This window comes from Sparus aurata, chromosome 1 (assembly GCF_900880675.1).
Source record: "Sparus aurata chromosome 1, fSpaAur1.1, whole genome shotgun sequence".
NCBI lineage: Eukaryota > Metazoa > Chordata > Actinopteri > Spariformes > Sparidae > Sparus > Sparus aurata.
The window spans coordinates 27,510,917-27,537,587 of NC_044187.1; the positions used below are offsets into that span (position 1 = coordinate 27,510,917).

The 26,671-nt window shown below is 42.5% G+C and overlaps 3 protein-coding genes across 4 annotated transcripts in view; 2 read left to right on the plus strand and 1 right to left on the minus strand.

The window, feature by feature from the left end:
- The first annotated feature begins 17 nt into the window (after positions 1–17).
- On the plus strand, positions 18–10,560 carry LOC115591949 (long-chain fatty acid transport protein 1-like). Of its 2 annotated transcripts, XM_030434373.1 has the most exons (15): positions 18–186; positions 895–1,186; positions 1,265–1,434; positions 2,916–3,054; positions 3,138–3,393; positions 4,028–4,195; positions 4,877–4,946; positions 5,167–5,258; positions 6,959–7,068; positions 7,190–7,399; positions 7,486–7,612; positions 8,936–9,073; positions 9,633–9,797; positions 9,905–10,051; positions 10,136–10,560. In XM_030434373.1, the coding sequence occupies exons 2-15, from the start codon at positions 917–919 to the stop codon at positions 10,291–10,293; spliced, it is 2,220 nt and encodes a 739-aa protein (XP_030290233.1). In that variant the 5' UTR covers positions 18–186; positions 895–916; the 3' UTR covers positions 10,294–10,560. The 2 variants fall into 2 exon arrangements, with proteins under 2 accessions (XP_030290233.1, XP_030290243.1); XM_030434383.1 differs by lacking the exons at positions 18–186; positions 895–1,186; positions 1,265–1,434 and adding an exon at positions 1,453–2,765.
- Positions 10,561–10,931: 371 nt separating this feature from the next.
- LOC115591962 (tripartite motif-containing protein 35-like) lies at positions 10,932–17,324 on the minus strand. The gene is made up of 7 exons (XM_030434395.1): positions 17,000–17,324; positions 14,904–14,999; positions 14,582–14,818; positions 14,483–14,505; positions 14,274–14,392; positions 14,000–14,190; positions 10,932–12,485 (listed from the first exon to the last, which is right to left on the minus strand). Exons 1-7 carry the CDS (start codon positions 17,222–17,224, stop codon positions 11,799–11,801), a joined length of 1,578 nt encoding a protein of 525 aa, XP_030290255.1. The 5' UTR covers positions 17,225–17,324; the 3' UTR covers positions 10,932–11,798.
- A 7,851-nt stretch (positions 17,325–25,175) lies between these two features.
- The window catches only part of LOC115589944 (procollagen galactosyltransferase 1-like), a 15,380-nt gene continuing 13,884 nt past the window's right edge, over positions 25,176–26,671 (plus strand). The window contains 1 exon segment of the mRNA XM_030431124.1: positions 25,176–25,501. Coding sequence (XP_030286984.1) covers positions 25,284–25,501 — 218 coding nt within the window. The 5' untranslated portion in view covers positions 25,176–25,283.

A 26,671-nucleotide genomic window follows, 5' to 3' on the forward strand; every position in this document is an offset into this window, starting at 1 on the left:
TCTCATTGCTTTTGACTGGTCTTGGAATAAAATGGACTCTGTTGTGATCATCGAGATAACAACAAAGGATGACTGACCCTGACCAAGATATTAGTCTAGACTCACAGCCACTGCACACTCTGCTAACTGAAGTAAGCAGCTGAGATGACGGCTCAGCAGGCTGGAGGAACACTGTCACACACTTAGGTAGGGACAGTTCATGCTTTATCCTGTGGCCAATTTTTCTGCCATGCATTCCAAACCACGTTTTATCGTAAATGTTTGTCTAAAGTTTGTCAAATAGTATCTAACAATGTGCTCACAAGGTAGTAATCTGTAACACATTTCCTTGTAATAAAGTGGAAGTGTGTGGGGGAAAAAAAATGAATGCATCTCCTCTGAGCTCTGTGTTTTTTCTGGCCATTATCAATATGGCGTTACTTTTGTCTAACTAAGCCACTCCAGGATGATCATCATTGCATCTGATTTTTTATGGTGTGATCTTTTAAAAAAGTACATTGTAGTGTATTTGGATCTCCTATTTGGTTTGTAATGTGAGTGTAGTTCGTCATAACAGTGTCTATGTATGGCATATTTTAGGTCTAATGAGACAACATGAGTGGTTTTTAATTACAGCATGATTTAAGAGTCTTACAGTTTATCATGAGGATATAACTGTTTACTCTCATGCATAGTTTTTGTCTAATTTGACATACAATTTGGCTCGTTAGATCTTATGAGTTGAATTTTCTAATACAGCACACTATTTCTAGTTTTTGTCTTCTTTGACAAACTGAAGTAGACGTTACTACAACTTCTGAGTGTAATTGCAGTAAAATGTGTCACATTGATGAATGTATAACCAACTGTGACGTGACGTGTTGTGTTTTCCTCGCGGGGTATTGACTCACGCAGCGCTGCAGTGACGCAGGAGTTTATGAGTTGTAACCTGCGCTGCTCCCAGATTTTTACTCTGCTGCTGCTGCTGCTGCTGCTCATCATCATCATCATCATCATCATCATCACGCATTCGTTCCTCCGACGGCTCCTACAAGCTGCCGCACACACTGTGGATCCCCGACAAACTTTACTGACACTTCTTTGGACTCGAGGAGGAAAGCTTCAGGGCCCGTCGCTGCTTTCTATTTTAGTTTTAGTTTTTTTTGTTTTTTATCGGTGGATCTGGATCGACATTTCCTGGAGACAGGTGAGGCTCCTCTTTTAAATCGCAATTAATTTATTACGATTGTTTTGGTGCATGGAGTCACTGTGTGTGTCCCCACAGAAAAGCACCATGAATGTGATGAGCGGTGTCATGGTGTGCCTCGGTGCGGCGGCGTTGCTCTCCCTCCCCTGGCTCGGCAGCCTGTCGACAGGGCTGGTGGTTTGTGCGGTCTGGGGGGGATCCTGGAAGTTCATACATGTTGCTTTACGCACCATCAGAAGAGACCTGATGTGAGTAGTGTGTGTGTGCATGTGCGTCGCGTTTGACACGTACTCATCATCCATGGTGTCTCATCCATTCCTGTTTTTTTATTTTTATTATTTAATTTTAGTCGATTCCACCCTTTACTGTGGAGGCCGAGATCGGCCTGCTTGAAATTATTTTTTAAATACTGTTGTTTAGAGATCACGTGTTCATTATTTTGGTCAATTTCTCAAGATAACGCAATCATTGTGTCACGAGAAAACGACTTATTTTAACGCCTAATTACAATGGCAAAGGCAGACATTTTTATTACATTTTTTACGGAGATGGTTCAATTTAACATAGTTCCAATACAGAGTATGAAACTGATGTGCTGCACAGAGAGTTTACAGCTTTTGCTTGTTTTCAACTTTTACATATGTATGCAGCTTCCAGTGTTCAGAATCAGTAAACCTCAGCACACAACAGATATGGAAAAATCCAGTGTGCTCCCACTTTATCTTCAGGTACAGTAGCCTACAGACACATGGACTAACCCTCACCCTGGATTTTTACCAACAAAGTTATGGTGTTCTTACTTTAGCAGGTTGTCATGAGCGTGATGAATGTTTTACACCCATACCAGCTGAAGACATGAAAGATTTATTTCCAAGCAGCGGAAAGTTGCTATAGATTGTCAACGCAAGCTGTCATCGAAATGGCTAAGTTTTGCTGGGGGGAACATACTTCAGTGAAGGGGCGGTGGGAGTATTTACGATTTTCTGTGTCCCAGTTTGAGTTATTTCCCTTGTCTTGCGTCCATTGCCATTTTCAATTCCATCTTTACAATTTAAGCTTTCAGTTTGAGAATTTCAATTTAAGCTTTTGCGTTATGAATGTAACTTTTCTTTAAACATACTCACTTTACATTTTCAGTGTATAATTCTACATTTTAAATGTGCTTTTTCTTAGTCTAAAAACATAATGGAATGTTGAATGGCACCCGTAAACAATCAGTGGAATAGTGATTTCTTTGAATCATGAACCTGATGTTTAGTTATCTCCATAACACACCTGAACCTAACAGTTTGTGCATCAATAAGAGAGATAATCTCATCTGAATTTCTCCAATACCAACAGCAGCATCCCTTGAAAACATTACGTTGATTTTCTAAATCTGAAAGGGAACGCTTTTGCTCATGGAATGGCTTTACCCCACGTTCTCCCCCATTTCCCTCCACTGGAATGCGAGTTATGGTGCCAATATATTTCAGCAAGTTAACCTCTGATGAGTTTACACTTTCATCCTAGATTAGTTTCTTTAGGTGTCAAGATACCCTCATGCTGGCATGGCACTCCTGATCTCCAATAAACATAAGTAATAAAAATAATTTAACTCTTGTTTTGTGGTTCACCAGATAACAAGATAATTAACATAACATGTGATTTTGAGCTGACAGAATTTAAATGACTTATTTTGTGGCCTTTCTTGGCTCTCTTACTTATGCTCCTCCTCTCTGTCTAAAAGGTGTCTGGTTGTTATCCTGCGAGTGAGGTTTTCCATGTACCGTAATCTGCGAAATAGAAGCACCGTCCCTGCCCTGTTTGCCCAGATGGTGACAAAGCACCCGGACAAACCGGCTTTGATCTACGAGGCTACAGGAGAGGTGAGGGCTCCCTGGGGATTCCTAAGAAATCACACGTATTGTTGTCAAAACTCACCACCTTTTCCATGATCATTTGATTCCAGGTTTGGAGTTTCAGGGAGCTGCAGGAGCGATGCCATGCTGTGGCTCACTGGGCGCTGGCACAGGGATGGGCCGAGGGAGACGTGGTGGCCTTGTACATGGAGAGCGAGCCTTTAGTGGTGGCTCTGTGGCTGGGTCTGGCTATGGTCGGCGTAGAGGCCGCACTCATCAACTACAACCTCCGACAGCAATCCCTGCTGCACTGTGTCGGTGTGTCTGGTGCACGGGCAATGGTATTCGGGACTGACATGAGAGAAGGTAGGATCACATTGTAGAATGTAGAGATATTGTGGATAGATAATTAAAGGGTAACCCCAACAATTTTACACATTAAAGTATGTTTACAGGTCTTTTGGAGTACTACTGCATACGTGAAAAAGGTAGCATAAAACCTTTTGTGAGCCCGGTGGAAGGTGCATGTAATCTGATGAATTGCCTCCAGTGATGTCACTCAGTAGCTGTCGCTCAGTTGCATTGTGGGTAATGTAGGCACCAGACTTTAATAAGGAAGAAGTATGTGTGGAATAAAATAGGTGACATCTCTGGTTATGCTGTATCGATTTGGATAATTTGTTTCTGACCTGTCCATAATGAGTCCATCAGTGTTATAGGAGTACAGTGCAGATCACTGGAGTGCGCTTTGCAAAACTACCTGCCTACATTACCCACAAGGCCAGTTAGCCACTAAGTGACATAAATGGAGGCATATTTTTCAGATTACACACAGCTTCCCTGGAGCCACCTATTTGTTCACATATGCAGTGTTGCAGACTACACACTTTTATGTGTAAAATTGGTGGAGTTACCCTTTAAATCAGGCTTCAAGTTTAAAGCTCTGCTATTACAAAGATGCGTATTCTTCCTCTGCATAATGCATTTGATTGTGTCCCAGCGTTGTCAGAGGTGAGCGACTCTCTGCAGCCCGACATGGTTTTGTTCAGCAGTGGGGAGCAGGACGATGACGAGAAGCTCGGCAGCCTCAGAGTTCAGAACCTGGCTGTCCTGCTGGATGGTTTCCCCAAACACCCACCACACTACACAACCAGGAAGGATTTCAATGGTGAGGCCCTGTAGACTGTTTGTGGATGAGGGGTTTGTTATGTCTCTGTTGCCATATCATGCGCTTATGTTACATATCACAAAGTTTGGATTGCAACAGCGTCTTTTCCTCAGCAAGTCTTTGCCTGCCGGCGTGAACTGCTCGCTGCCTGAATTCACTCTCTTTGGTCTTCTTATAAGATTGAGTCCACTTGATAGTGCACACACATAAGCGCACACACCACTGTCAAACAAATCATCAACTCACTTATATCATATGTCATACGACAGTTAAGTGCATTGTGAATTATATTTGTACTTATTTGATATTATACATTTGAGTTTCACTGTAAACTTACTTCTAAACTGAGGTATTAGCAGACATATTTGTGCATTAATTGGTCTCTTATTGATTTACTTCCTTGTATTATTTTTTGTAATCTTTGTTATTACATGGCATACCAAAGGTACTTCTCTTCAAGTCTTTGCTTGCACAGCCTGTCAGACATTCAGAGGGTTTGGAGGCAGAGACAGAAACCTGTCAAGGACTGTCGGAGGTGTCAGGGTGCATACCACACATGTGAAACATTGACATATAAACAAAAGACAAAGCATGAAGGTGAAAAAGAATACTGTGCATTCCTTGTAGAAATTCAGCTCCTAATACCACCCTGCCCCCATCTTCTCCTCTCTCGCCATGCAGACAGACTTTTCTACATCTACACTTCTGGAACAACAGGAATGCCAAAGGCAGCTGTTGTGGTGCACAGCCGGTGAGAACAATGCCTTGCTCAGTCCATAGAAGGAACTTTAGGAAATCACAGTCTTGACAGAATCTATTTTTGCAACCCTGTATCTAATTTGTCATTGTAAGATGATTGCTGTGAGTACTACCAACTTTGTCAAGTTAGTAAAGATTTAAGCAGCCTATGGAGGATCATTCAAAATCCTTTTTTTGTGCTTAGTCTGGTGTTGATAGGTCTTTCTTGTCAGGTATTATCGCATCGCCTCTTTTGGTTTCCACTCCTTTGGGCTGTGTAATGATGACATCCTCTACAACTGCCTTCCCCTGTATCACTCTGCAGGTAGGCCTCACTCCATTTGCATGTCTCGCTTTTTCCCCCTTTCTTTAATAAAACATATAGTTGTATATTCAGTGACAGATTTACCTCACTACACCAGAGGTCGACCAGTCAACTGGCATGATAGAAAGTTGTACGAACTATAAGTATTGGTACTTTAAAACAACACCATCGGTTGGCAATCACAATACACATATTATGTCACTCCATACATAAAACAGTGTCATTATCCAATTAAAACCTACTTAAAAACACAGTTCTTTGTAAACCAAATTGTTAAAGGTCCCATATTATGAAAAACCCATTTTCTCTGGTCTCTACATATATAAACTGGTCCTCCCTGAGCCTACCAACCCCCAGAATGAGGAAAGCAAACAAGTCCAGCATCATCTGTGCAGCCCACCCACTGGTAAAACGGCGCTCCTACAGGCTGTTCAGATTCAGCTCGTTACGTAACGAAAAGAGTCATTTACATAGGCCAGCCTCCTCTCCTCTGATAGGAGATATCCAAGAGGGGGGCGTCCATCCCCGAGGTGAAGTTCGGTGTGTCCAGCAGTAAGATAAGTGTTTCGCAATGCTCAGAGTTAGACACGCAAATTGCTCTGTTGTTGGTTGTATAAATCAACACAAGTGCCTATATTCTGTCCCAGCTACAGAAGAACAGAAGAGACAGTGGTAGCATTTCATTTTTACCGACAACATGCCATCTACGCTTCCTGTTAGTTTGTATGTGTGTGCTAACCACTTCACATCGGACTGCTTCAGTAACGAGGGTCAGTACAAAGCTGGCTTTGCCTCGACACTGACCCTCGTAAAAGGATCAGTCCCAACCATACGTGACCCAGCAACTGCACCCGAGCCACAGGTAAGTGTCACCACGTTTTGATAGTATTTACAGTTGCCTACGAGTATGGTGAAGTCAGCTGGAAATTGGCTAACTAGTTAGCTCCACTTCAGTCCGCTATGCATGGAGCTTGGTTTTCACAGTAAAAAGTCTGGAAACATGTGCAGACTGGAGACAGAGATGATGCGAACAGTGTCCAAGAGTTTGGAGACTGTGTTGGAGACAAACACAGCTTTCGCTAGCTGTTAGCCATTAGCTACATGGTAGTAAATGTAACAACACATACGAACAAACTAAGTAACATATTCAGTCACACTAACCATTCTGAAACGTCCTGCTGCAGCCGAAGAATATGAATTTCTTCAGAAGCCTCTCCTTCTGGGTCCGATTCTGGGTCAAACTAATATGGTTGAACGACAGCATCTCGGCGAGCCATAGTGTTACATCCACCATAAACATTGGCGCATGCTACGAACCTGAGAGGGGCGTGTAGCAGACAAGGCAGGCGTTGACAGATGGAGCTCATTAGCATTTAAAGGTGCAGGCACAGAAACAGCCTGCTCACTTGAGCGACTTTTAGACAGCTGAAATTCAGGACCCGGATGGGTTTGGGGCAATTCATTTCAAATACAGTGTTGTTGGACTTCTGACAGCTGTGTGAAATTGATGAAAAACAGTATAATATGGGACCTTTATTATAATGATCATGATAACATTACAACAACAGTTCTGAACAGAAGATGTAATTCTGTTGCTGTTCTTACTGAATATATCATCACACTCATCCCATTAACACATCCTCATTGCTGTAGTTATGTAGTTGTCTGTATGTACATACTGGAGATATGAATGTTTACAGGTACCGTCATGGGTGTAGGCCAGTGTTTGCTCTTTGGTTTGACCGTCGTCATCAGGAGGAAGTTCTCGGCTACTCGATTTTGGGATGACTGTGTCAAACACAACTGCACCGTGAGTACACACTGCCACCAGATGTGACTAGCAGTGACGAGTGTCTGAGTGTCCCATTGCTTCTTTTTAACCAATACTGACTGAAAAAACACTTAGATCGTTCTGTCCTTTGTGTCTCCAGGTGATTCTATACATAGGTGAGATCTGTCGTTACCTGCTGGCTCAGCCCGTCCGCTCGTCCGAAGCACATCACCAGGTGCGTGTCGCTTTAGGTAACGGCCTCCGTCCCTCGTTGTGGGAAGAGTTTGTCCGGAGATTCAGAATACAACGAGTCGGGGAATTTTATGGCGCCACCGAGTGCAACTGCAGCCTAATCAACATAGATGGAAAGGTGCGTGTTGCTTCAGATGACTTCAAGGGAGAGTGAAGCATTTTCCAAAGTGTATCCTGCCTCACGTACATGTCTTTCGTGTCCAGGTGGGGGCGTGCGGCTTCAACAGTCGCATCCTGCCCAGCTTTTACCCCATCAGACTGGTCAGGATGCAGGGGGAGACCGGAGAGCTGCTGAGGGATTCAAAGGGACTTTGTATACCCTGTCAGCCTGGTAAGAACACACACTCACACACACACAGTCACTACAGGCTATTCACTATCAAAGATGGTTGTCTTTCTTATTGAATATTCAGTTGCAAGTATAAAAGTAGTTTTATTTGGAGGGGCTAGAGGACTGGGGATAGGCAGGATGAGAGTCATGGTCAAGTGGGGTGATTGGTTGTTGAGCTGCAGAGGGATCAGCAGAGTTGTGGTGTTGCTTGAGCATCTAACAATAAGGAGGTCAAGACTTTGGGTGAGGAAAGATTTTCTGAAGGAAATGAGAAGAAGTGTTAGTGCCTGATCTGTCCTGGAACCTCAATTTGTTCTTGATATGGGCAAAAATGAGGCCCACTTACAATATAAGTGGTTGGGGGATTGGTTGGGGTTAGTCAGGCATTAGAACCTGACCTCTAGTCGTGCTGTATCAGTGCAATGTGAAGGAACGTGTGCTTTTCTACAGTATTTCTATTTTCTGCTACTCTATACTTCCACTCCACTACATTTTGTAAACAAATGCATTAATATTTTACTCCACTATATATATTTCATCATTTTACCAGTACCTAGTTACTTTACAAATATCATGCTAGATCAGTGACAAAGTAGTGCATTTTTAAATTAATTTGTTTTATTAAACCAAAAAGAGAAAAACCCATTCTGATTATGATTATCAAAAACATGTTGAATATCAGATTTGATCATCGGCCTGGCTGATAAACAAACATATATACAGTTATTAATATACAAATATACATAAACACATAGTGCATCTTTTGGATCCGAGGCAGAGTGTATGTTAGCAGCAGCAACAAGATGGTGGTGATAATGTGGTCGGCATCTTTACATCAAAAGTTCGACATCTGGGAAACACTGTTAGTCGACTTTGTGTGTGAGTGCCAAGCATCGATGTTATAAACACGGAGCCCCACTGTGTTGTGTTATAAGCACTAAATGCTCTGATTCCACGTTGTTTTTCCTGTCTGAGTCCCATCTCTTTTCATCTTTACCAAAAGTCAAATTTGAATACTTTACTTTTACTGAAGTATGACTTGGGAAAAAGGACCTGGGATGGCTGGGGTTCAAATCAGGACCTTGTTGCTGTTAGGCTGCAGCGTTCACTGCTGAGCGACCACGCTGACTGAGAGGGGAGAGAGGAGAACAACAGGGGTTTGTGGGGGAGAGTTGTGACAACAGGAGAGAAAGGGGTGAGACTCACCTCTATAATTATGTGAGGGAGAGTGGCTCGGCCTTTTCCCTTAACTTCAGGTATAATAAAATGCTGTAAATGAATCAAAATAATCTGTATTCTCTTCTCTCATCTCTCTCTCTGCAGGTGAGCCAGGTATGTTAGTGGGTCGCATCAATCGCACCGATCCTCTGAGGAGATTCGATGGCTACGTTGATCAGGATTCCACCAACAAGAAAGTAACTCACAATGTCTTTAAGATGGGAGACTCTGCTTATGTCTCAGGTATGCTTCATTCAGTCACAGTCACAATAATGAGGTTTGTCTGTCTGGGTTCATACATGTTTCCTCCCACAGTCTGAATACAAACAGTATAAGAGAAGCTGGACTGGGGACTTTAAATTGCCCTTAAATGATTCACTGTCTGTGATGATGTACTGGGAACCTGTTCATAGTGTCTCACACCTTACACCCTGGGATTCTGGGATATGTTCCAGTTCCCTATGAGTGAAAAAAAAAAACTAAACGTTAGTGATGATTAATAGAGACAAGACAGTTCATTTAACCCATGAGGTGAACTGCCTACCTCACATAGACACACAGAATACAGTAATACCCACAGACATGCTGGAGACGGTACGTTTCCTAAGTCCACAATTGCGACATTTACGAAACGATTATTTAATTGTTTCTTATGAATCACCATCAGATTATATCAGAGTCAAAAATGAACTGGTGAGTCATCATTACTACAGACTCTGCCTTATACTCTGTGATCCCCTCCAGCGATGATGATGATCATTATTATTATTTCCCTCTTGGTCTGTTCCTATCTGTCTCTCAGGTGATGTGCTGGTGATGGATGAATATGGCTACATTTATTTCAGGGATCGCAGTGGCGACACGTTTCGTTGGCGTGGGGAGAATGTTTCCACTACAGAGGTTGAGGGAGTCCTCAGCGGCCTGCTGGGACACACCGATGTAGCTGTCTATGGAGTATCAGTACCAGGTAAAAATCAGACGAGGCAGGATGGGAAAAAGGAGATTAATGGCTTAATGAGGGCGTTACATCATAGTACAGTCTTTTCATTACATCACCTGTCTGTGTTTTTGCAGGTGTGGAGGGAAAGGCCGGTATGGCAGCAGTCGCTCATGCAGGAGGCCAGTTTGACCTTGATGCCTTCTTGACTGCTGTACAGAAAGCGCTGCCTTCCTACGCGCGGCCCGTCTTCCTCCGGCTCATGCCATCTGTCGACACAACAGGTGAGACACTGATGCAAGGACGTGCAAACCCGTGCACACAAAAAAAGTCACGCATGAACTTACATTTTTCACTTTTGTCCTCAGGTACCTTCAAAATCCAGAAGACTCGGCTGCAGAGGGAAGGATACATGCCACAAGACTCGGGTGAAAAGATTTATTTTCTGAACAGTCCAGCCGGGCGTTACGAGGCTGTTACTGATGAACTATATAGTGCCATCATTGAGGGGAGAGCGTGTCTATGAGACAGGAGGAGGCTGAGAACATACAGACTGTTGAAGAGGATAGTGTGTGTGTTTCAAAGGGGAAAGGAAGATAAAGTAAACAGACTTCTTAACAACTATGTCCCTTTGAATACTGATGTGGACATTTTTTTATATTGCTGTTTTTTGCAATAATAAAGTTTTTTTTTTTTTATATATAATGAAATGTAACCTGTTTTTCTTACATTGCACAGTACCTTACATTTTTTCAGTGTTATTTCATAGCCAATAAAAGTCTTTTAAAGGAGACTGTCCCCCTGTGAAAAGCTCTGTTTGAGCCCCTGTCTCTTTAAGGCTCCCCTTCTTAAATACCCAGCCTACTCTGACTGGTCAGCTCCCACATGACTGAGCCAGCACCACTTATAACAGCAGAGCAGCTGTTCTAAGTAAGTTCCTACGTGCCAAACTAGCCAGGAGGGATAAATAATGCGAGTGTCTGACATGGTAATGTAGTATGATATCACAAAGCCACGGAATTAAAGGCCAGACAAGTGAAGAGGCGTTTCAGCAGAAATGTTTTCTGTGGGAGATAGGAGCTTCTGTTGGTGTGGATTTTATAACTTTCAAGTTCTTTTACATGCACATGAACCTATAATCCACTGAAAAAAAGGAAGTCAACAAAGCATAATATGTCTCCTTTAATTAAAGAAAAGCCTTTGGCAGTTGATGACATTTGAACAGCACACCACAATAACAATCTTTACTTCAGAGGATGTATCTCTATGCTTTAAATACATTTTCAAAAACACACAGCAAATATATTTTTTCCACCACACTCCTTAAAAACAAAATGCAGTAAATTCAAATCTGAAAAACATATCAACAAAACGAAGAGTACATCCATGTTGGAAACTGTCCTTACACAGCAATGTGTTGAGCCACTTTAGTTGAGTGTGTTAGCATGCTAGCATTTGCTAACTGGCATTAAACATGAAGTGTTTGTGTGATTTGGCTCCCCCATAATTTCTGTGTGCGACACCACTGTAGTAAATGCAAATCCCAGGTCTGATGATGCTTAATGTAGAGTCAAGGGAACACCAAAATAATTACAGTCTCTACCAAATAACATGGCAAATTATTCAATAGGCTAGTCGAGACATTTCATTCTAAACCCAACACAGGTCAAAACTAGAGGAAAAGTCATCAGGATTCATCAACTGGGGACCATGAATGTCTGTGAAAATCTTCATGGGAATTTATCCAGCAGTAAGCTTCATATTAATTAGGCATATCACACGTATAAGAAACCAGCTTATTAAAATCATTCATCCGGATTTGTTTGTGATTGATTGCCAGATTGATTATTGCTGATGTTTAGAGTAATGATGCACAACATATATCGACCCGATAAATTATCAAGCTATGGAATATTAAATCATCCATCTTTGCTCACTGCATTCTACCCTTTCTTACCCGCAGGAGTGAATAAACTACAGCTTCTTTTAAATAATCATATTGACTGAAAAGAAAAAGCATATCATGCATCCCTAGTTTAGAGCTCTGTTCAGTGAGACATGGTAGTTCACGCTGAACTTGGGCTTGCTGCTCTGTTTTTTGGCAGCAGGTCTGTTGTCTTTTGTCTTTTGATTTCCAGTGGGTTTTGTTTTAATGAGCTGATCCTTCGTGGCTCGTCTCTGATGTTTGGTTGCCTTCTCCTCTTTCACAGAACAAATTGTTGAGTTTTTGTTTTCAGTCAGATGTCTTGGCTCTGACATCTCGCTTTTGCTACAAGTCGACACAGTGTTAATGTCTCCCTCAGCGCAAGATTCACTTTTTATCATCTGATCCTCTTCAGTGATATCAGTGACGCAATCTGATCCCACAGTGACATTTACTTTCCGTGCCAACACAGCAAGGCCCCCACAGGATGCTACGCTCTCAAAGTATGGGTACATTTTATCAGTAAAGTTCTGTCTAAAAGTAAAAAGATGTGTTTCAGTGTCAGCGTCCATGAATTCCAGAGTCCCTACATCCCAGTCCAGCTTCACACGAACTCTGCTAAGGTGGTGTGAGTTGTCGAGATGTATGGCTTGAGTGGGAGTGGTCAGAGCTTGGTACTCGCCATCTCGCAGGCTGATACAGCAGAGTCCTGCCTCTGGACAGGCCTCAAACGCTGTCCTTCTGGACACTGACTGAGCAACCACACCAGCTGTCCAGTTATTGGATTCACCAACCTGTGGAAATTATGAGGGAGACAAGGATTAGACAATTTATATGCTTGCAGATTAGAAACACACATCTCATGTGTATTCACCTGTCACCTACTGTATATCAACATTTCAGAGCAAATAAAATCACTACATGGGCTGGTATCTGGTGTTAGACAAATACATGACACACTAAGGTGAAATCAAAATCCAATCTTTATAGAGATGGGAAGGTAGCTGAAGTTGTTTAAGGGTGAGAGACCAGTTACAAGTTCAAACTCTTCATAATTTCTTGGTTTTGTGAATATCCGATTGTTATATAGTTTCAGAGCATTTCAGAAATGGCGCGACCTTGGAAAGTTGTGGGGGGAGGACGTTTATCTGTCGATCAAATAAGCAGTTTTGATGCAGTATTCTGGCCCCTTAATGGAGAAATTGACCACAGTCAACCAGCAGCTATTTTCCTCCGACATCAAGCTCAGGACGAGAAGCTCAGCTGTGGTGCTGCTGTGTTTTGGATGGCACGCCAACGTAGGGAATCTGACAAATAGTTATCATTTCATTGCTTCCAGATTGATCTGCAATTGAAAAGACAATTGATAATGAAAATCTGACCAACATCGGGCCCATGATGACCTATTAGCTTCTGTTAGACAAGCGCTAACATTAGTATTCAATCACTTCCTGCACATTATTGTTACAAAATTAGTCCTAAAATAGCAACACATATCTATGACACATTTCTTTAAGCCTGGAAGTGAAACAAACTGTTTGTAATCACATGGTAAGGTTAGCTAGGAAGTGGTTAAATACTATCGTGAGCTAATCGGTTATCAAATACTTAGCTTGACCTCAAATATGGCCCAATTTCCCTACAGACTTTGCCCTATACATTTTTAGTTGCCGCTCCATCGGTTAGCAATGAAATCGTAACAATTTTTCAGATTCCCTTTGTTTATACAACCTGCAACCCATCAGTCAAGCTCAGAGTGAGCTAGATCGATGTGTCGTCTGATATTAGCTTGCAGATACATTAGCATCCAAGTGTACTGGCCAATAAGAATCAAGAAGCTGCAGTATAGAAATGACAAACTAGATTTGAGGTCATCCTCATTACCATTAATTGGTTTGTCCAGCAGACTGACACTGTAAAAAGTAAGTATGTTTGTCCTAAAAAGAACACCAACTGCTACACTATCTATCTAAGGAATCTGAATCAAGATTGTTAGTTAATCTAATGTGTTATTTCTCATAAGCTATATTCAGCACAACAGATAGTAACTAAGTTTTTCTGCTACATTCAAAACAAAACATGTAAGTAACGTGGGATCATGAGAGTTATTGTCTTCACTGTCAAAGAAGATGTTAGGTATTTAAGTTTTGTGTTATGTTTATTCATGTTAGCTGACTAACTTCCTTTTCTGCGTCATTCCGAAATTTTAATAAACACATTTGACACATTTTATCTATTAACTGCAATTAATATCGAAGCTAATGTTACTCAAAAATTACAGGTCTTTGTTATGCTAGTATGTGAATACCTCAATATCCCAACAGTGCACTCCTGAGTCGAAGCCCTCTCTCGCCAGGATGCAGGAATAAGGGTGGAAACGTTCAGGGTTAGCTGGAACTGCAACGTCCTCTGAGGCTCCACGGTTGATATGGACCATGTTTAACTCAGAGGATACGCTCAGAGGCCGGCCAGCTGTCCTGGGGTCCAGAGTCACTGGAGCTGGAAGATACAAAAAGTAGGTCAGAGGGACTGACAGAGGGCGCAGGGAGGAAGGGAACAGGAAGTGTAGGAGACTGACTCACTGTACGGGGCGATGTGTTTCATCTTCTCCCACACAGCATACTGGAGATTACCCAGGTGTTTGGCCACATCTATTAGAGGACTGCAAGCCCTTTGTGGCTCCCTGCCATCTGTCCACGTACTGCAGCAGATACATATAAACATGCAGACAGTTACACAGTTGTATTTGCACATATATGTGTTTGTATGTGAATAATAACATGTCACATACCTGTTCATCGTGTCCTGGTAGCGCTGTAAATAAAGAATTTGCATGGTTACTGTTTAAAACACAGACACCTATTCTCGCTCATTGATTCGTCGATGTTACCTCCAAGTATTCAACTCCATCTCCTCCTGCATCGAGCTCCTCTTCAGTCAGCTGGATCCTCTCTTCCAGAGACTTTATGACCTGATTCATTCTGTCCATCCTCTCCTCTGCCCCCCTCTTCTTCTCCTCCCATTGCACCCTGAGAGCAAGAAGCCTGGCCTCTTCCTCCTCCCTCAGAAACTGGTGAAGACTCTCGAATTCCCTTCTCATGTGCTCCTCTGTGAGTCCGGCCTCTGTCTGGGAAGAGAAGAACGAAGTGAGGAAAGAGTGGGCGAAGAAGTTGGAGCGAACCTTTAGCACATTCAGCAGTCGCAGCCTGAACCTGGTTATGTCTGGATGCATGTTCACAGGTCTGTGTGACTGTCTCAAAGTGAACCATCTTCATCTTCAGTCCATTTAGTGAAGTTCTGAGCTCCTCCTGGTGGCCAAAAGGAGAATTACATCAAATCAACGCTCAATTTGTATCTATTGACACCATCACAGTTGAGCCAGAAGCCAGTTATTAGATAATTATAGTAGACATTTGCAGATTATCATTCATCATTATACAGTCACTTTGTTATGGTCAGTCAAGATGTTTGTACACTTGGAGGTCCGAGGGTGGTAGTTTCAACAAGGACATTTCAACCTGTCTGTGTGTGTGTGTCTCTCTGTGTGTGTGTGTGTGTGTGTGTCGAATTTCACATCCTATGAGAACTAAACATGCATTTGTGACATGATGATAGCAGCAGTAATTAGTTTAGTTTTCAGCTCGGTGCCTCCTCAAAAGTCGCTCTAAATTCCGCCTGCATAAACTAATCTTGGATTAACACAAGGCGGCATCTGTTTGGGCAGGAAAATGAATATTTACAGGGGCATGAAAAAAATGCCTGACTGCCTCCTTGTTTAAATCTCCGACTGCTGTGGTTGTAGGATGCATGTTAATGAAAAAGTAGGAGACAGTCTTGAGATGCCCCCTTAAGCAAAAAAAAAAAATAGGGTTCAAGACTTGGAAAAGCCTGTGTTGCTGAGCGCTCTGCAATTACTTCATGTCTGTGTGCTCCTGGTTGGTTTGTTTTTGTGGCAGTGGGACAGCTCTGAATGGAAAACCAGCATTCAAGCACTTTTGTTGGCAATCATCTGCCCTACTGAAGTGTCCTTGAGGGAAACTGTGAATTCCTGCCAGCTGCTCTGTCTGTGTCCAATCCTTCAGCATGATGCTGGATTGATTTCAGTGGAGGAATAAATAAGCCTGTTTCTGCGCTTGTACTTCAGTGGTCCTCTCAAAGCCATAGCAAGATAAATGTTCGGGGCTCACAAGATGATTCATGTGATATGAAAGAACACATTAATCTGCACAGAAGTAACATAGTGCAGTATGTAAGAACTTAAGCTGAAAAAGACGTAATAAATGATCTAAAATAATAACAGAATGTGAAGAAATAACAGTTTTGATGTTATGTATTGTCGATATATTGTGTTGCACAGACACTTACTGAAGTTAGGATGACAACCAGCTATCCCTGCTGGTCATGGTAAACACTAACCAAGTCTGGACCACTCGCTGCAGGGCTAAATCAGCTAAATAGCTACTGGCAGCTACAATTAGGAGCAGTTGGCTCTTACTCTCGCTATTTCCTGCCAAGCAATAGTTTCAGGTAATTAAATTCCACAGGTGGCCAACTCTCACATTTTGCACCTTAAACATATTTAAATGAGAACATTTGATAAGATAAAATGTTTGAGTTTTACTCTGGCTGGGCAAACAAACATGTAACAGGAGGTCTTACGATTAGGATGCTTTGTTTTAAAAGGGATGTAAGCCAAAAAGGCTACACATAATAAAGAAATGATAATTAAAAAAAACGTAGTGAAATATTGGGAACAAAATATGTACAGTTAAGTTTTGCGTTGCAATGATTTGTAGATGGAAAATGATTGAATTGATTCACTATTATAATCATGCTTTTCTCAAGGGCTTGATTAACTATGTTTAAAGTTGCAATATGTAAGAATTGGCTAGATGTTGAATTCATACATGGGCAACATATCACCAGAGCAACTGCAGCAAACAATATTCTTTCCATGACTGTAGTAACTGTTAGCTAGTTAGCTGGTTTAGCAGTGCAGCTAGCTAGAATACCAGGGTAGGGTTGGTGTTTACACTGTTTGCACAGGAGCTTTTTTACCAAGGTTTTCAGGTGTTTTCAGGTTAGCATTATACTTAAGTAGATATCTCTGCAATACAATAGATAGATTATAATGTAGCCTATCTAAATTCATCACTGTTATGTTCCTAACATTCTGTTGATCATTTTAGTAGATTTTTTTTTAATCTTTAAAGCTAAATTCTTGCATATTGCTCTATAAATTCTTGAAGTTATGTTTACAATATAGTCCAGATGTTTTGCAGTCGGAGTCGCGGTGCTAGATTCCTACCTTGCAGTCGGTTGCAGCCTCAGTCAGGAGGTACACTCTGTGTCCTCTGTGGCTCACAGCTGCACATTGTTTACATAAAGGCTCCAGGTCATCCAAACAGAACAGAGACAGACTCTCTCCATGTTCCTCACACCGCTCTGGAGAGTCGACTGACCAGGGAGGCAAGGCGAGGCCTTCTGCCTCCACTCCAGTGAGGCTCAGAGGGAGAAAGGACTGGCAGCTCATGGTCAGTGCCCCAGAGCCTCCAGATCTGAAGCCAGTTTGGTCAGAGTGAAGCAGCCAGTCTGTCTGAAGCAGATTAAGAAGAACAGGGGAGGAGCAGTGTGTTCATGTGTGTTGCTATCGTTGCTGTATGTTTAGTTGCCATACATCCGTCTGGATGTATCTGTGTCCAGATCTGCTTACATGCTCCTTCTCGGACTTGAAACCCAGCCAACATGCCTTCACCAGATGAAGCCGTACATCACTCTGTAGTGTCAGTTGGACTTTCATGACCCTGTGATTTGCGGTAGATTCGCAGATCCCAAGGCTAAAGTCGTGCCGTTGCTTGTTATTTTAGTGCTTCACCTCTTTCCTGCCCTAGAGCTGAACGGTTCTTTGATTCAGGCTTAATTTTCAGGAGCAAATAAGGATTAAGTGAGTCCCGATTACATTTTGTGCGTTTACATGTGTGAAGTATATGTAATGTGCTAACTTTACGATTTCACTTTTCACATCCAGTTTTAAATGACTGTATGCTTTAATAGCAAGAATGAGAATGTCAGCAAGTGGGTCAGTTTGCAGACACACAGCTGTACTCTGTGTACTGTATGTCAGGCCTGAGTTATGTTAAATGGATCTAGTTTCGTCGGCCTTTAACATTTTGAGCTGCTTAGATCCAGAGCACATACGGGGCAGATCAGCTTTGACAGACGGATCACATTTCATTGAATCGCAGCTCTAAGTGAAATGAATGACATTTAATCTAAATGTCATTCATAATTTAAGACGCTTGTGGTTACTCGCACAAAAGCAACTCAGTCTTGTTGTTACTCATCAAAGATCTGTTCCATTGTTTGTTCCAGGTATGAAAGGCATCTAACCAAAGATAGTATTACTAGATGTATACCGATAGTGACACCTGCGTGCATGGCCACATGGCTTCAAAGCTTCCTTTACTCATGCAGGTTGTCATATTTAGGCTTCTCTATGTCCGCAATGTTCATCCAGGTGTTTATAAACATGCATGATTGTGTGCATGTGCAAACCTCCATTATCAGACACCACATCTGCCGCTGAGCACCTGAGCAGCAGGTTCTCACACACTGTCTGAGACAAGATGAAACACATCGCAGTGTTACAGACTTGTTTTGTAAGAAGAGCTTTTGTTCCCCTCTGTCTCTGCTCCAGTTATCCTGACTCCTGAGTGTCTCTCCTGCGACGGGAAGACTTTTAAAGACTGCAACAGGGACGACAATGGTGGTGTTTGGAGAAGTTAGAGGCTTCACTGCATCGCTCTCAAAAGTGATTCACCAGTGGCAGTGCACAATTTTCCCCCTCGACGGTGCAGCTCTGTCATCAGTATGCTTGATTACAACAGCTGATTCTGGCTTTCATTTAAGTCACAAACTTCCCAGAAAATTGACTTTGTGGCCTGAGCTCGGAGTAAAGAAAGGAAGTCCTCTTCAAACATCCTCCCATTTGTCTTTTTTGATATTTTTATAATCAGCAGATACAAAGCATCTTGCATTGTACCGTGCGTACGAGGGCCTCAGAATGGGTAGTTGCCGTTTTGCCGCGTTTGTCTCGAGTATTGACTGTCAGCACAGGTGAAGAAAGAGTGATAAAAACTGATGACAGGGAAACAGAATTGGAGGAAGGCTCACCTGTCACCTTAACTCTAAGGTTACAAAACCTCTAAGGTTCTAAAGTTACATAAGCCTCCCGAAGACCGAAAGATGTGAACATGTTAATGAAAATGGGAAAAGTCTGTTAGTGTCTTATAACTTACATTTATGTCTTATTTGTTATATTAAATGTGCAGTATGTAAGACATTTGGTTGAAAACATGAACAGAAAATTAACTCAAACTAGCAACATGATGTGAGGATACAGGTGTCTTGACATTATATCAAAAGACATTTACTGTATGTGTTGTGTTACAGAGGTATCTACTGAAGTTAGCATGCTAACCTGCTAGCCCTGGCCCATTCTTTTTTCACAACACTGATGGTAGCTCGCAGTCCAGACCACTAGCTGCACAGCTAACTGAGCGAACTAGTCAACAGCAGCAGTTAATTGTTACTCTGACATTATGCTGCCACCCATTTGTTTGGAGATTCATGTTAGGGTGAGGTTATATTTTTAGGACCCAAATTAAATGCAGAGAAGGGAGACAGGAGGTAGTGAGCAAATGATTTATTGCACCAGCTGTGATCTCTGGAGGGTAACGTGGAGGAGAAGACCTGGTTTGCAGGCAGGCAGGTCGGTTGGAGTTGAGGCCTGGAGGAGCTCAGGAGAGCAGGTGAGCAGGAAGCAGAGCAAAACAGGTGGGTGACGAGTTGATCCGACACAGGTGTGCCACTCTGCTGCTGCTGCTGCTGTTGTTGCCGCCACGCCCAAAGACACGCACACAGGGAAGGAGCAGGTGAGGGAGAAAGGAGGGGGGGAGGCAGGACACAGTAAACTGAAAAAAAAACAGGGCAGTTTCCAGAGCACCCAAGGACTCAGGTCACCTCCAAGACCCGGTATAAAAAAACAAAAAAAAACAATCTATCAAACATCAGCAAAGTCAGACAATAAAAGCCAATGCAATACAGTCAGAATCTGTAAAGTTGTTCATATCTATCTCTGCATGTTTTTTTTACAGATTAAAGGATAAGTTCACCAAAAACGTTCACTCACTGCCATGCCAATGGAAAGTCTGGTAAACTCTTGTAGTCCACGGAACATTTCTGAAGCTTCACAGAAAAACAGCGTTGCATGATTGTCTTTAGCGGTTAGGGTTAGGGTAAGTAGATGGGGACTTGTTTGAAAATGTAAAAAACGACTGAAAAAAAAACAGACAAACAATAAAACAAAACCGAAACAAAACATAAAATGGCTCCACACAGCTCATCTGGTGTAGTCCAAGTCTCTAGAGATCACAAATGTATTTGAAAAGACAATATTTACACGCTATACGCTTTTAGCTTTGCAACTTAGCGCCAACAACTTAGACTTAGATTACACTGAATGAGTTGTATGGAGCCATTTTCTGTTTCATTTCAGTTGTTGTGTCACTTTTGAATACAAGACCCCCTCTACTTCAGTTGCTTAAGAGAATGCTACAACTCTGTTTTGCTGTGAAGCTCGACAAATGTTTTGTGGAGTATGGAAACTTTTCTTTTTTGGGTGAACTTCTCCTTTAAACTATGCAGCGTGTGTATTAACGCAGCTACAAGTGAACATCAGCTTTATTTAACAAACCTTCTCCCTACCCAGTACCCAGAGCTCCAGGATGTTGCTACTCTTACTGTGATGGAGGTTATTTTGCTACGTGGATGGGATCTAAACACATCGCCACCCACAGGTCACTGACAGTTTTACAGTGGAGAGTCGCGAGTCCAAACAGGTACATGCAGAAATCCGGGAACCATCTGTTCCCTGACCTACATCTGGTTTCCCACTGCAGCCTGATCTGCACATTGTGTGCCCGTGTGTGTGTGTGTGTGTGTGTGGATGCGACTGATGTGAATGCTGCAGGTATTTAAATGTGGTTGGGGGTATAAGACCAAGTCGATGCCTTGTAGCTGTCATATCTGCAAGTATACATTGTTGCAAACACATTTTAATGCGAGTGCTTGTTTGTGCATGCAGGCTTCAGGTAGATCAAGTAGTAAACTGGCATGAATTCCCCTACAGCATTTCCTGTCTTCACACAGCACCCTCGCGGTGCCCCACTGTGTCTGGCCACTGGATCACACCAGGAACAGACTCTGTGGTTCAGCATACTGCAGGCAGCACTGCAGCACAACACTTTTATCTTTTATCTCTGTCATCAGTCGAGCCAGACAACGATTCTACATGCATCAAATTGAAGTTATTCTTTCCTCCATCCATTCTCTTGATTATGTATTGGCTGCTATCACTGGTGTGAAGACTCACCAGAATCCAGGGCGTTCTTAGATGCTGTGTCTTCCTTGAAGAAGCTCCTCAGAGTAAGCAGTCAAACAAAAGCTCATTGAATGGGTGATCAAATCAAACTCTTCTTCTTCTTCTTCTTCTTCTTCACACCATCACAGGTGTGTGTTTGTCTGTGAAGTCAGAAGAAGTAAAATCAGACTGTTTTCTTCATCTTGATCAGTTTCTTCTCACCCTTAGGCTCTGAACATACGTGTGAGCAGATGTTATAGTCTCTTCTGCACCTGAGGCTCGACTTCACTCTGCAGGGAGCGGCCATACCCACCTCTGATAGATTTGCTTCTACTGTAGCTGGCAATACTTTGTTGAGATGTGTATTACCTTGGATCAAATCAAATTAATCAAATCATTTGTATCTATATAGCCCAAAATCGCAGTCACAATCTGTACAGTTAACGACATTCTCTGTCCTTAGACCCTCGATTTGAGTGAGAAAAACTTGTCATGATGATGGAGGAAAAAAAAGAGCCTTTTAAAAGTGCCGCGTGCACAGAAAAGAACAACAAATCACAGTTTACAAGTCACATTGACAGAATGTCTGATACAAATAAAAATGTAAAGTGTGTGGATCAAGAAGCACATCAGTGAAAGATTGCAAAAAAGAGGAGCACTGAGCAGTTATATGATTTAAAATCATTGTCCTTTATGTTTTTTAACCATTCTATCTTCTACTTTTCCATTTTAACATTTTAACAATTAAATATTTTAACCAGTTGTTGCCGTCAGTGAGCCCAAATTAAGATCTGAGGGGTTTCAAGATGATAATGAAATAAACAAACAAACAAAAAAATCACAAAAAAGGTTATAAAAGATTACACCTTATTTTTGCTCCTTGCTCTTTGAAGTACCTCATACTTACAGCGAGGCCCCTTAAATACTACAAATAAATCACTCTTTGGTTGAACTGCTGTCAACTCACATTCTGCTAGAGCCATAATATGTGATTATGTATCTCAGATAGCATTGCTTTGTTTTGAATGGTCACACAACACAAATGTGTGAATCACTGTTCAGCATTTAAATGTGATGAATGAAGATTTGGTCAGTCTGGTACGGAGTGACAGCAGCAGGGGGGATCTTTGATAACAAGGCCCCTCGGGCAACAGGAGAGGTGTTTTTTATAGCTTCTTTAGACTACTTAATTATTTGACTGGCAGCTATACAATAGATAATCATGTGATGGTATGTGAAGTGCATACCAGGCCCGGGGCAGCAAATATTTTAATGGAGCTCATGTCAGAGTTATAATACATGTGGATGCCTTATTAACCATCTTCTCTTAACCTTGCATGGGATATATAATCTGTTTAACATATTTACCCCAAATTGATCACTTGTTCAAAGCTGCACTCACTACATGTATATACTTTAATCAGGAGGTCACATCGAGTGTAGAGTTTTCTTTTTCTTTTTTTACAATCGAGACCTGAGTAAAACATAAAATGGTAATAACACAGAAACATAAAAATGGAATGGGAAATGCCTTTTTTTAATCCTAACATGTGTCTGCTACAAGAGTGTAGTGTCCTATAAATCTGCTGCCTGCTGTGCATGTTTTTGTGTTTTCTTTCCTGCCACAGCAGTCCAGGCTTCTCCCTGTCAGTCCCAGACACTCCTGCAGCTCCAGCGCCAGTTTGTCCGAGCCAGCGTACCACAATATGATAACTCCTGCTGACTGGGGGTGCCAGCAGAACTTCTGCCAAACCTGCAAAGCGCTCGACCTCAGGATCTGAAACACTCACACCAGGCACATGGTCTCACCAGGAGGACACTTCGGCCAACTCGGAAAACTCGGAAAACCTCACATCCTCACTGCTTGAAGTAGGAGAATGTGTCTATCTCACTGAGCCATGAAGGGCTGTTGAACAACACCACAGAGTGAGGTAAGGTTTAGTTGAGTGCAGGTCATAACCTCCAAGATCAAGTAATTTTTAAGAGGAAAAAACTGTCAGCTATATAGTGATACAGGCAGGCATTTGAAGGTGCATTGTAGTTTTGGAGTAGACATTTTAATCACAAGAGAACGATCTTCATTGACTGATTTTTATGCCTTCACAAAGACAGAGAATGCAGACATTTTCTAGATGGTAAGGGGGAAATAAGTATTTTTGGTTTCTAAAATTAATTGTCCCTTTAAAGTAACAAACCACTGCACCAGGGAGGAGGCCAAACAATGTTGGTCACCCACAATGTTATCAGGGGAGTCGGGATCTTCTCCAAGGTCCCATCTTATCTTTAACTCCAGGCTCCAGAGTCTCCCAACATAAAGCACAGCAAGCGTGAAGGACTCTGAGGAGGCCTCTCATGTTGATGCATAAACCAAACATTCCTTCATGTGTCCAAAATATTTCTAGCACAACGAGTCAGTAGACAGAAAAAAAATCATCAGTCAATAGTTCAAGATGTTCATCAAGCAAAATGCCCAGAATGAGATAATTGCAGCTTCTCACATGTAAATGTTTCTTTTCTCTGCCTTACATCCGACAAAACAAGTCATTTCAAGTATTGACTTTGAAATTTGGGAAATTTCACATTTGATGGCATTTCCCACCATTTTCTGACATTTCTGCCAAAGCAATTAATAATATAGTTAAAATAGTCCATAGATTAACTATCTTATGTCTCATGAAAGCATTAAACACAGTAACCTTGCTGTGTTGGTTTGAGCTGCTAACCAAGTAGAATCAAGTTGGCTTTGTCATATCAAGTTTGAAAATATTTGATATATAGTATTTATTTTTTTGATATGAGCTAAAGGTGCTATTTGTAAGAAAAGTTGATTTTTGAGTCTCATTCCGAACTGTGAAAAAATAATGGATTGGGATTGTATCGGGCTGCCATCCCATATGTCAGTATTTGACCAGTTGGGAATGAGACTCAAACATAAACTTTTCTAACAAATAGGACCTTTAAGTGTCCTTTTAACATGAATGATGCTGCTAAACAGTGGTTCCTGAGCCGGGGACCTCCTACAGTGTCCCAAGAAAAATCTCAACAGTCACAACATTTTTTAAAGGGGCAATATGTAAGAATTTTTGTTGAAAATGATCTAAAATGTATTAAAATTAAAAACAGAATACGAAAAATATCAGTTTTGACATTGTCTGTGTATTGTGTTGCAGAGATCATATCCCTCAGGATGCCAGCTCAGCTGCCTGGGCTGCAGGACACAGAGGAGGAGAGCTATCTTTGTCCCCCACCCCCAACACTGGACAACACCAAAGGGGACAATAAGTAACCTGTTGATGGTCACTGCATTTCCCACTTCCCCTCCCTCTCTATTGCATTTTTCACATTTGCACATCTGACATGTGTTGTGTCTGTATAACTAACATGCTGACTTCTCTGTAACTAACATGTGAATTGAATTGAATTGAAATTAATTGAATTGAAGAGAGCTACTGAAGTCCGTCCCTGAGCTCCCAGTCCCAACTTGCTAGCTGCACGGCTAACTGAGCCAACTAGTAAAAGGCAGCTACAGTCAGCAGCAGTTAGTGGGTAACTCTGGTGCTGCTGCTGTTTTGAGTATGAATATGACAATTTACATTTTGCACCTTTCAAGCAATGAAAAATATACATTCACAAACACAGATGTGTCTATTTATTAATTGCAAAACTGCATGCTTGTATGTGATAATCTTGCATATGAAACAACGTGAGGATAGTATCGTTTGACTGGGACGCTCTCAGTGACCCTGTGTGAGATAAGCGATCTTCCAGGCTGCAGTTTATTGAACTTGGACACGCCCCTCGCTCCTGTGCTTCCTACAGCTGGATCTGCTCTTAAAGGGGAGGACAGCGCATCAGCAGGAGGGAGAATAATGGTCTATGTGGTGCAGCGAGACATGAAGTTTAATTAATCAAATACAATTAATCATAAATACAAACGTGATGTGATAAGATTTTACGTATTTTCACCATGCACACAAGGCACCGATATTTGGGCCGATGGCTGTGTTTCGAGAACATTCCCTTTAACCCGGACCTGCCCCTTTAATTCAGCCAGGGGCTCCTGCGCCATGTATCCACTGTCGGCAAAACACAACAGCGGGACCCTCAGCCTTGTACATCCTCCGTGCCCTTCTCTGTCCGCCGCGTCACCACTGAGTTTCTCTCCCCTGCCATGCCCCGGGTCACCTCGCTGCTGCCCGCCCTGCTGTTCGTTCTCCTGCCGGGCCCGAGCCGGGGATATTTCCCCGAGGAGCGCTGGAGCCCCGAGTCTCCGCTCCTCGCTCCTCGGGTCGTCATCGCGCTGGTCTGCCGCAACTCGGCGCACTCTCTGCCGCTGTTCCTCGGAACCGTCGAGCGCCTCGACTACCCGAAGGACCGCATCGCGCTGTGGTGAGTGTCAGCACTTGAGAAGAGGAGGGAAACCTTTACCGTAGTTTTATTTTGGCACTTTAGTGCGACAGAGCGTGTTTCAGCGTCAGCGTGAGCCCGTTAACGGTCACCAGGGTCACGTCGGGTGTAGACACAGAGATGAACTGAGTGTTGGCGAGGTGGGGCTGCTGTGTTTTTGTTCAGATGTAGGTAAAGGCACAATAGTTTTATTTCCACACTTAAACAACTCAAGTCAGCGGTGAAGTGAGTGTAACCGGCTCCACAAGCACCGGGGTGTCGTATGGTTCTGACCCCGGCGGCGGGGCGCGCAGGGCGGGTTGCACCAGCAGAGTCGTGGCCAGTAAAAGTTCCATTCAGTCACAGATCTTCTCTCTCATCGCCCCTCTGGTTTCTCCCCCTCTACCCCCTCCCTCCCTTCCTTTTTCTTTTTCCCCTCCCTCTTCTCATCCACATCTTGACTGGAAACAAACCCAGTCTTGTGCAAAATGTCTTAAATCCACGCGCACTAAAGTTTTTATTAACCACTAAAGACTTCCTTCTTTGACCTCAGGCTCCCTTCCTTTTCTGTCACCAAGCCCCCACTTTGCCTCGCACATTATTGTTGTCTCCAGCACTTCTCACTTCCTCTTCTCAGTGTGATCCACTGCCAGCAGTTCTGTTTTCAAAGATTAAGTTAATCTTTTCATCAGCATTCACACATGAAAGGTCAGATTACAGTCTTTGCAAACCCGGTGATAGATAAAGTCAATAGCCTCGAGCAGAGTGGTGTTGTGTCTGACTGTGTGAGTTTGGATTCAGATTTAACATCATTCACTTCTATGAGTTGGTTGTTTGATCCTAAAAAAAATGGGTGCCGTGCCTGATGGGAGAGTGAATGTTGAATTGGACTTTTTCAGTAGGAAAGAGCCAGAGCGAGGGATTCAAATGTCTGTGTGTCTCTTTATTAAACCATTCTTGATGCTGCTGAGTTTCCCCCTTGTGTCTGAGCCAGAGGCTTCTCTGTGCCTGAGTCTAACTGTGCCCATGTGGCAGCCAGAGCTCAGTTTTCTGCATGGTTGCTTTGATCTACAGCGTATCTCTCCTCTCAGCAGAACAACGGGTACGAAAAGTTTTGAAATGCACCATGAAAGACATAAACTAAGCTGCTTGCCGGTCACCTGTCGCTACCTG

Bases quoted from the DNA above. Each gene is read 5' to 3' on its own strand.
- LOC115591962 (XM_030434395.1), bottom strand. From the start codon at position 17,224: ATGAGCTGCCAGTCCTTTCTCCCTCTGAGCCTCACTGGAGTGGAGGCA. The intron at 14,819-14,903 runs GTTCAGGCTGCG...TTCTCTTCCCAG, and splicing joins ATGCATCCAGACATAACCAG to ACAGAGGCCGGACTCACAGA. The intron at 14,191-14,273 runs GTGAGTCAGTCT...TGTATCTTCCAG, and splicing joins GAAACACATCGCCCCGTACA to CTCCAGTGACTCTGGACCCC.
- LOC115591949 (XM_030434373.1), top strand. From the start codon at position 917: ATGAGTTGTAACCTGCGCTGCTCCCAGATTTTTACTCTGCTGCTGCTG. The intron at 7,069-7,189 runs GTGAGTACACAC...TTGTGTCTCCAG, and splicing joins GTGTCAAACACAACTGCACC to GTGATTCTATACATAGGTGA. The intron at 9,074-9,632 runs GTATGCTTCATT...TCTGTCTCTCAG, and splicing joins AGACTCTGCTTATGTCTCAG to GTGATGTGCTGGTGATGGAT.